We start from the raw sequence: 9,556 nt of genomic DNA on the forward strand, positions 1-9,556 counted from the left end.
GGCTCAGCACGGTTTGTTCTCCCTCTCCAGGCCCTACCAGTCGGACCCCAGCTTTGACCCGGAGTTTATAATGTCAAAGTCGACGGCCGCGGCAGGGCTGTGCTCCTGGTGTTTAAACATCGTCCGCTTCTACGAGGTGTACTGTGACGTGGAGCCCAAGCGGCAGGCGCTCGAGGAAGCGAACGCAGAGCTGGCAGAGGCGCAAGAAAAACTCAGTCGCATTAAGAACAAGATCGCAGTAAGTGCGCGCTGCCTCCCGGGCAGTCCCCGGCCAGGGCTGGCTGCTGCAGCCCGCGGCTGTTTGCCTTGGCTGGCATCCACCGTGGCTCCGGATCAGCCACTAACCATTCAGCTGCAGGCCGCGGAGAGATGCCAACAATGAATTAGAAAGATTCTTACCATTTGGGCAGCCCGGAGTCCAGGTGTTGTGTCTTCTCAACAGGGACCGCAAGCTCATTAGTGTCTGCAAAGCTTTCTCCTGGCCGGCAAGCTTGCTGCAGTTGCATTTGGTATGTGTGGGAGCTAACTGTAAATGTGTTGTCTTTTGAAGGACCTGAATGCCAACTTGGCAACTCTCACTGCACAATTTGAGAAAGCTACGGCCGAGAAAATCAAATGTCAGCAAGAGGCTGATGCAACTAACAGAGTCATCACGCTAGCAAACAGGTACTGTGCAAGCAGGGCTCCAGCTGCGTGGGGCTGGGGGCAAGCAGCTGGCACTGCTGCTGCTCCCTGCCTTGCCTCACTCCCTCCAACACGAAGGTCAAGGCCAGATTCAGGCTCCTCGCTTCCCCCAGATTAAAAATTCCCACATGTGAATTGGGCTGGAAACTCACGGCAATGCGGTGGGGCAGGATGGTGCAGTCGCAGAGCTGTGGGCCCTGAGGCACAGCCCGAGCTGCCCCTCTGCCAAATTCGCAAGCAGAGCTGGGTTCATCGAACCGGGCATTTGGCGAGGGCTGCGCTGTGTCCCGGCTGGGTCCCTGCACCTTCTGCTCCGTCCCTGCAGGCTCATTGGGGGGCTGGCGTCCGAAAACGTTCGCTGGGCTGAGTCGGTGGAGATGTTCAGAGAGCAGGAGAAGACACTGTGCGGGGACGTGCTGCTCGTCTCCGCCTTCGTGTCCTACGTCGGCTACTTCACCAAGAAGTACAGGGCCGAGCTGATGGAGAAGTACTGGATCCCCTACCTCGAGGCGCTGAAGGTGAGCGGCTGCGGAGCCCCCCTGGGCACTTCTGCCCCTGCCCCAGCACCGAGGGGCCCGCGCTGCTCGGGGGCCGGGCACCCAACATCCCCCCATGGCAGGTGCCCATCCCCACCACCCCGGGGCTGGACCCCCTCAGCCTCCTCACCGATGCTGCCGACGTGGCTGCGTGGAGCAACCAGGGGCTGCCCAGCGACCGCACGTCCACCGAGAACGCCACCATCCTCTGCAACACCCAGCGGTGGCCGCTGGTCGTGGACGCCCAGCTGCAGGGCATCAAGTGGATCAAGAACAAATACGGGGAAGAGCTGAAAGCCATCCGGCTGGGCCAGAGGAGGTGGGTCGGGGGGGCTGGCTGCCCACCCCCTGTGCCCTACAGGCTCTGCACACCCATCAGAGCCGAGGCATCTGAGAGGAACGGGGGCCAGGGTGCGCTGCAGGGTCTGGCTGGGGGGCATTTGCCCAAGCTCACCACAAGCCTCGCTCCCTGCCCGGCTGCAGCTACCTGGACACCATCGAGCAGGCGGTTTCTGAGGGACACACGCTGCTGATCGAGGACATCGGTGAGACCGTGGAGCCGGTGCTGGACCACCTGCTGGGCAGGAACACCATCAAGAAGGGCAGGTTGGCACGCACACTTGTCTCTGGTGGCTGAGGAGTTGTACCTGCTGGGAGACCCACTGCTGCCCTAAAATGTCCCTTTATGCCCCATTTGCATGACAGCAGCTGGGGCCACATCCATGCCCCCTTCACATGGGAGCCCCTGGCCACATCCCTCACTTTTCTCATGGTTTACGCTTGTAGTCCATGGGACTTTGGGGCTGTTCTGGTCTGCTGAGTTCATTTAGTGATACAAGAAAACCATGTTCCTGAGTGCACCTGCAGGATAAAGCCTGATAAACCAGGAGGTTTTTTCCTGGCAGACACAGGCGCGTGGTCAGTGATGGGGCTCTTGCCCCATGTCCTGCACCGTGTTGGTGCTCCCAGCCCTGACACAGGAGCTCTGCCCCCACCGGCTGCGGCCATGGGGAGCTGCACCCCTGGTGGCCCTCCCTGGGCTCATGGTGCAGCACCCACAACATCAGGAGCCCAGAAACAGCCTCAGATTCCCTCTGCTCCTCAGTCCTTTTCCCTGCCCGGGCTGTTTTGGCTCTTCTGCCTTTGCTGTGCCACTTCCCGAGCAGAGAAAAACATCTCGAGGGGCTGGAAACAGCACGCGGGTGGAGGGCTCCTTTCTGTGAGGAGTCGCTGCCAAAATACAGAGATCAATCTAACTGCCTGCACAGATACATTAAGATAGGCGATAAAGAAGTGGAATATCACCCGCACTTCCGCCTGATCCTGCACACCAAGTACTTCAACCCCCACTACAAGCCCGAGATGCAGGCGCAGTGCACCCTGATCAACTTCTTGGTGACCCGCGAGGGGCTGGAGGACCAGCTGCTGGCCGCCGTGGTGGCCAAGGAGCGCCCGGACCTGGAGGACCTGAAGGTGCGGGGGCTGCGGCGGCGGGGAGACGGCTTCTGTCTGCTGACCGAGTCCTTTGTGTCTTCTGGGGGTTGGCTCGTTCGTTTTTGTGGTTGCTTTTGCTTATTTATCGACCTATTGGTCTGTTTATTTATCGTTTGTGGGTTTTGTTCTCCCTGTGCCTGCCGCCTGCGGTGCGCTCGCTGCTGCGCCCTGTGGCCACGCTTCAGGGGCCTCGTGAGCTGGGGTTGTTCTCTCAGGGACCCATTGCTCGGCCAGCCAGCGCGTCCCCTTGTCCAGATTGTGCTTGTGAACAGAGAATTTATAGTTAATGCAAAAGAAGATAAAGCCAGCAAAGCTGCTAGTGATCTGCACTCCACTGCACGCTCTTTGTTAGGGAGCTCCCAGTGCAGATCCTGGCCAGCAATGCTGGGGGGGTCACCACAGGCTCTTGAAAGAGTCCCAGCTTCCCTGGGTGTTGGTGTTGCAGGCAAATCTCACAAAAAGCCAGAACGAGTTTAAGATCAACCTGAAGGAGCTGGAGGACTCCCTGCTCGCCCGGCTCTCTGCCGCATCAGGGAACTTCCTGGGGGACACCGCGCTGGTGGAGAACCTGGAGACAACGAAGCGCACGGCCATGGAAATCGAGGAGAAAGTAGGCGAGCGGCCCCCACGCCGGGAGCAGCGGCCCCACGGGTACCAGCGGGGGATCGGGCACTGCCTCGGGATGCGGCAGTAACACCGCGCTCCTGGGCCTCCAGGTGAAAGAAGCAAAAGTCACGGAAGGTGAAATAAACATTGCTAGAGAGAACTACAGGCCAGCGGCAGAAAGAGCATCCCTGCTGTACTTCATCCTGAGCGACCTCAACAAAATCAACCCCATCTACCAGTTCTCCCTAAAGGTGAGCATAAAGCGAGGCGGTAATTGATGCGTATGGGGCGGGCGTTTGGGGGATGCAGGAGGTTCGGTGTTCCGGCTTTATGCTTCCAATAAAGCACCCAGGAGCACAGGTGCTGAGCCCACCCCGGCTCTCCATTAGGCCTTCAACGTGGTCTTTGAGAAAGCCATTCAGCGAACGGCTCCGGCCGAGGACGTCAAGCAAAGGGTGATCAACCTGACCGACGAGATCACCTACTCAGTCTTCATGTACACTGCACGGGGACTCTTTGAGAGAGACAAACTCATTTTCCTGGCCCAGGTTGCCTTCCAGGTAATACGAGCAAATGCATCATGCTGCTGGTTTTTAGTATCTTTTCTGAATTTGTGTTATTTTAGACACATTCTCCTACTGCTGTGCTCCTGCTGGGGGCTCAGGAGCTTCTTGCCCGGTGCATGCCGTGCCGCAGGGCTGCAGGCTACTGTGCGGCAGCCACAGCAACGCGCTCCCTCCTCACCAGATCCTGACCATCAAGAAAGAAGTGAGCCCGCTGGAGCTAGACTTCCTCTTGCGCTTCCCTTTCAAGGCCGGCATTGCGTCCCCTGTGGATTTCCTGCAGTCCCAGGGCTGGGGAGGCATCAAGGTGGGTCCCGAGTTCACCATCGGTGCTGATGCGGTCCCACGCGCGGTGCGTCAGCGGGGTCAGGCTGAGCTGTGACACACAGGGAGGGAGCACAGAAGCCAGCACCGGCTGCAGGTGGTGAGAGGCGGCTCCTCTCGGCCCCATGAGACCGGGAAGGAGCAGGGGCAGCAGTGCTGAGGATGGGTGCTGAGCACAGCCACTGCCTGAGGGGTTCCAGGGGCAGCACCTCCCTCTGTGCTCGCTGTGCCCTGACTTTCCTGCTCATGCTAGGGGAGGGCATAAGGGAAAATGGACAAAAGATTGCTCTCAACAGCAAAACGATGCTTATGGACAAGTTGTGTTTTGCTGCAGTTTGGGCTGTCATTGGTAGCAGTGTGTCCCCCCCGTGTGCCCGGCTTCTTGCCCCATGAGGGGATGTCCCAGCTGTGCCCCCACGTTCAGCATCCCCTTTCCAGTGGCACCCTGCACACCCTGGGGGGGGCCACCCTCCTCCTCACCCTGATACAGCCATGCCCAGAACCAGGCTGGTCTCAGAGCTGCCAGGGCCCATCTGTGGCACCACGCACCTGGTGCTGCGATGACCCCTGGGCCGGGTGGAGCAGCGCCCAGTGAGGGTCTGGTCTTTGTCTGCCGGACCCCCAGGCCCTCTCAGAAATGGATGAGTTCAAGAACTTGGATAGTGACATCGAGGGCTCAGCAAAGCGATGGAAAAAATTTGTCGAGTCTGAGGTGCCTGAGAAGGAGGTGTTCCCGAAGGAGTGGAAGAACAAAACGGCCCTGCAGAAGCTGTGCATGCTGCGCTGCATGCGGCCGGACAGGATGACCTACGCCGTCAGGTGCCCAAAATCTGCCTGGCGTGTGCAGCTCGGCTGCTGCCCGGCGAGAGGCCGCGTCCCCAGCAAGCATCTTTGTTCCCGGCTCACACGCGGGGCTTTGCCTTTCTGTAGGAACTTTGTGGAAGAGAAGATGGGCAGCAAGTTTGTGGAAGGAAGAAGCGTTGAGTTCTCCAAGTCATATGAGGAGAGCAGCCCCTCCACCCCCGTGTTTTTCATTCTCTCCCCTGGCGTCGACCCTCTGAAGGACGTGGAAGCCCTGGGTAAGCCGGTCCTCAGCCAGCACCAGCTCACAAAGGCTCTGGGCTGGTGTTTGTTTCATGGCAGGATCTGCACAGCCCCATCTTCCTGACAAAATACGCATCGTGGCCGTCTCCTCCCCTCCCCAGGCAAGAAGCTGAACTTCACCATCGACAACGGGAGGATCCACAACGTCTCGCTGGGGCAGGGCCAGGAGGTGGTGGCAGAACGCGCGCTGGAGGTGGCGGCCGAGCAGGGGCACTGGGTCATCCTGCAGGTGGGTGGGGGCTGCCCGGCCCCATGGCACCGCCATGCCCCGGGAGCTGGGGTCCCAAACGCAGCCCAGCTGAGCCTGCAGAGCCCTGCAGCACTGCTGGCCTGGCACAGGGAGCCCCGCACGCTGGGTTCTCAGCACTCCCCACACCACTCCAGCGGCGCTGCCCGGGTTGCTGTGGCATCCCCAGCCCGAGCGGCACCGCATCGCGCTGCAGCTGCTCCCTGCGGAGGGCACGGCAGCGATTCCCGGGGTTGGATTTCAGAGCACGCCGTACAGCAGGGCTCTGTGTTGCAGAACATCCACCTGGTGGCACGCTGGCTGGGCACGCTGGAGAAGCGGGTGGAGCAGCACGGCATGGGCAGCCACGCCGACTACCGCGTCTTCATGAGTGCCGAGCCGGCCCCCAGCCCCGAGGCGCACATCATCCCGCAGGGCCTGCTGGAGAACGCCATCAAAATCACCAACGAGCCGCCCACCGGCATGTACGCCAACCTGCACAAAGCCCTCGACCTCTTCTCCCAGGTACCCGCACCCTGCTCCCCCCGCACTGCCCTCCCAATGCTGCCAGCTCCCCTTGTCCCTGCCGAGCCCCCGCGGTGCTGTGCCAGGAGCCAGACCCAGGCACCTTCACAGGAGCATCGGGGAGAACCAGAGCCCCCGGGGCTGTCAGGGCTGCCAGGGCGGGCGCTGGGAGGCTGCTGGCTCGCCCTGGAGCCGGGCGGCACCGCGCTGCCCCAGCCAAGCATGCCGGGGGTGCAAGCCCAAGCGTGTCTGTGTGTGTATAGATTGCTCATTTTTTTAGTAAACAATCAAGTGCAATAATTAACCACCCAGCAAGGCTTTAAAAGATAAGTTTATGTGTGTGTGTGGTTTTTTTTCTTTTTAAATATACCATCTTCAGTTCTATTTTGCCAGCTCCTGTAAATTTTCTTCAACAGCCAGAGGGCTGACGGTGATATTCACTTTTTCACTTGCAAGCCCACTCTCTTTTCTTCCACTGCAGGACACATTAGAGATGTGCAGCAAAGAGATTGAGTTCAAATGCATCCTGTTTGCGCTCTGCTACTTCCACGCCGTGGTGGCAGAGCGGCGCAAGTTTGGTGCTCAGGGCTGGAACAGGTCTTACCCCTTCAATAACGGTGACCTGACCATATCCATTAACGTCCTGTACAACTACCTGGAGGCGAACCCAAAGGTACGGGCCTTACAAACAACCATTCCTCAGGGGAGGGGAAGGGGCAAAGCCCTGGTTTGCTGCACAAATGCCTGCTCGTGTGGGAGCTGTGCAGCAGGGCCGTGGCGCACAGGCATTGAGCACGGGCCGGGAGCAGAGCACACGCTGGCTCAGCCCCTGGCTGGGTCGTTGTGTTGTTTTTTTAACACGCCTTTCTGCCCCAAACACAAAGTGTGCCCCAACGACAGTGCAAGGAGCAGGCTTGGGCTTCCCACTCGAGCAGCGTCCTGCCCAGCCCTGCCCTTCAGCCGCGCACTGCTGACCCGAGCAAAGCCGGAGGGTGGTGCAGGAGCCCAGACGGGGACAGGGGCAATCGGTGGGCGAGCACAGGACACCTCCATGGCCTCGGCCCCGTGTCCTCTTCCCCTTTGCTTCTGCAGGTCCCGGGGCACTGTTACCTCTGTGGGTCAAACAGAGCTCGTGTGGCTCCACAGCGAAGCGTGCAGCTGCCCTCATCTCCTGCAAGGGGCTTCTTGGAGCCGCAGAGGCAGCAGGAAGCTCACGGGGAGCATCTGCGTCCTTGTAGGTCCCCTGGGATGATCTCCGGTACCTCTTTGGTGAAATCATGTACGGTGGGCACATCACAGACGACTGGGACCGCCGGCTGTGTCGGACTTACCTGAGTGAATACATCAGCGTAGAGATGCTGGACGGGGAACTGTACTTAGCACCGGGCTTTTTGATCCCTCCCAGCTTGGATTACAAGGTAAGACGGATCTCACTCATCATAGGCTGTGGTAATTAGCATTACAATTTGCTGTGGAAAACCAAAGTTCCCTCGTGCAAACCAAGAGGGAGCGTAGGAAAAAAGTTGTGCCTTTTCAATCCAGTGGAAACAGGCAGAATTACTGGAAAAATAATTCTTGCGGCTGGTGTGGTAAGGTAAAGACTTATTTAAGACACAAGTGGAAAATCATCTTAAATAAGCAAGGCCAACTAGCTGTAAAGCACCATCAGCAGGAAAGCAATGATGCACTTTCAAGGCTGAAGTGAAACTCTGCTCAGACGTAAGTACCCGCTGAGGTGACATCAGTAACTGCCTCGTGCTCAGGGCTACCACGAGTACATCGATGACAACCTGCCCCCAGAGAGCCCCTACTTGTACGGCCTTCACCCCAACGCAGAGATCGGCTTCCTGACCGTCACCTCGGAGCGGCTTTTTCGGACAGTTTTAGAAATGCAGCCCAAAGAGTCGGACGCTGGAGGAGGTGCCGGTGTCTCCCGAGAGGAAAAGGCAAGTGCAGCTTCTGCTTCTGCACAGCGAACACGGCGCTGCAGAGGCCACAAGGGGGCTGCCCGGGGAGGGCAGAGCCAGGCCCCGCACAACCCCCCAGGGAATGCGAGGGGCAGGGACACCCCCGCTCCCTGCAGCGCAGGAGAGCAGAGCTGCAAGGCCAGCACAGCCGCAGGCTGCACGCTGCCAGCCTGGCACCGGGGGAGCTGCCAGCTCAGTGCTCACGAGCTGGACGCTCCTCCAAGGTTTTATTTGAGTGTGTTTGCACTGGGTTTGTGTGACCGTGCTCTCCCTTCCCTTTGGTACTGGCAATGGAAGTGAAGCAAGCGGCTCAGCCCTCTACAGCTGCTGAGCTGTGGCACTGCCACCGCAGCCAGGGGCCTGAAGCCAGGGCTCACAAAGTGGTGGCCACGGTCACCCTCAGGGCCATTCACTGCTCTCTTCCAGCATCTCTGTGAAACCCAGAAACGCTGCTACCAGTTTGTGTTTACTCAACATGAGCCCACGGTGCAGTTACGAGAGGCAGCAGTGGTCAGAGAGGTCACTCGGATAGGTAGAGACATACCAAAGGCAAATCGTGGCTCTCACACAGCATCCTCCACAGCCTGAGCATGCCTAGTAATTTCTGTGCATGATGACAACTACTAAAACTACAGACTTTTTATTTTTTTAAAGTCTTCCTTCTGACTCCTTGGATTTTACAGTTGAATTTCAGCTGCCTTAGCTTGAAATCTTATCTTCCTAGCTCTCAACAAAGAGCTGCCGCTTTTTAAGATTAAAGAGTTGTTAGTAAAAGTGTAGAGAATTACTAAGGAGGAAGCACAGGAAAGGACAAAGGCAGAAAAAAGAAAAATCTTACTAGCTTAACTAGCTGTTAACTTGCAGCATTTTTTCCCTAGATAAGAGGAGTTTTATGGTCTCTTTCCAGGTGAAGTCAGTGCTAGATGAGATCATTGAGAAGCTGCCAGAGCCATTCAACATGATGGAGATCATGGCTAAAGCAGAGGACAAGACGCCCTACGTGGTGGTTGCCTTCCAGGAATGTGAAAGGATGAACATCTTGACCCACGAAATCAGGCGCTCTCTGAAAGAATTAGATCTGGGACTAAAGGTAAGTGTTCAGGTAGCTGGCTAGAAAGCACCTCTCCCGCACCTCTCCCTCCCCAATAATTTCTCGTGACTTGCACGTGGCCGTTGCTTGTTTCACACCCCGTCTTGTACAAAGCCCTTGGCTACCACTGCTCACCCCCTTACACATCCCACCCCGTGAGGTACAGCCCGGCAGTACCAGCCCTGTGCTTTGTGCTGGGTCTGGAATCAGATACTTCCACCAGTCTTGCTTTTTCCAGATAAAACTGCCCAGCCTTTTCTCTTTTTTAAAGGGAGAACTAACGATTACATCAGATATGGAAGAGCTGGCAAATGCTCTCTTCTACGACAACGTGCCCGAGTCGTGGACGCGTTACGCCTACCCCTCTCTTCTTAGCTTAGGAGCCTGGTATGCAGACCTGCTCCTTCGCATCAGGGTGAGCAGATTTCTTCTGAACG

The 9,556-nt window shown here is 57.9% G+C and overlaps 1 protein-coding gene across 1 annotated transcript in view; it reads left to right on the top strand.

Moving 5' to 3' along the window:
- The window catches only part of DNAH17 (dynein axonemal heavy chain 17), a gene marked incomplete at its 5' end in the record, with an annotated part of 35,192 nt that overhangs the window by 23,758 nt on the left and 1,878 nt on the right, over positions 1 to 9,556 (top strand). The window contains 19 exons of the mRNA XM_084492594.1: positions 31 to 238; positions 551 to 666; positions 1,010 to 1,202; positions 1,304 to 1,539; positions 1,704 to 1,826; positions 2,489 to 2,693; positions 3,160 to 3,324; positions 3,431 to 3,571; positions 3,710 to 3,880; positions 4,068 to 4,190; positions 4,833 to 5,026; positions 5,138 to 5,286; positions 5,413 to 5,540; positions 5,835 to 6,062; positions 6,544 to 6,735; positions 7,301 to 7,480; positions 7,826 to 8,008; positions 8,937 to 9,119; positions 9,391 to 9,534. Coding sequence (XP_084348720.1) covers positions 31 to 238; positions 551 to 666; positions 1,010 to 1,202; positions 1,304 to 1,539; positions 1,704 to 1,826; positions 2,489 to 2,693; positions 3,160 to 3,324; positions 3,431 to 3,571; positions 3,710 to 3,880; positions 4,068 to 4,190; positions 4,833 to 5,026; positions 5,138 to 5,286; positions 5,413 to 5,540; positions 5,835 to 6,062; positions 6,544 to 6,735; positions 7,301 to 7,480; positions 7,826 to 8,008; positions 8,937 to 9,119; positions 9,391 to 9,534 — 3,262 coding nt within the window. The remainder of the gene's footprint in view (positions 1 to 30; positions 239 to 550; positions 667 to 1,009; positions 1,203 to 1,303; positions 1,540 to 1,703; positions 1,827 to 2,488; positions 2,694 to 3,159; positions 3,325 to 3,430; positions 3,572 to 3,709; positions 3,881 to 4,067; positions 4,191 to 4,832; positions 5,027 to 5,137; positions 5,287 to 5,412; positions 5,541 to 5,834; positions 6,063 to 6,543; positions 6,736 to 7,300; positions 7,481 to 7,825; positions 8,009 to 8,936; positions 9,120 to 9,390; positions 9,535 to 9,556) is intronic.

The sequence above is a fragment of the Aythya ferina genome, assembly GCF_964211825.1.
Source record: "Aythya ferina genome assembly, chromosome: 18".
Classification (NCBI taxonomy): Eukaryota; Metazoa; Chordata; class Aves; order Anseriformes; family Anatidae; genus Aythya; species Aythya ferina.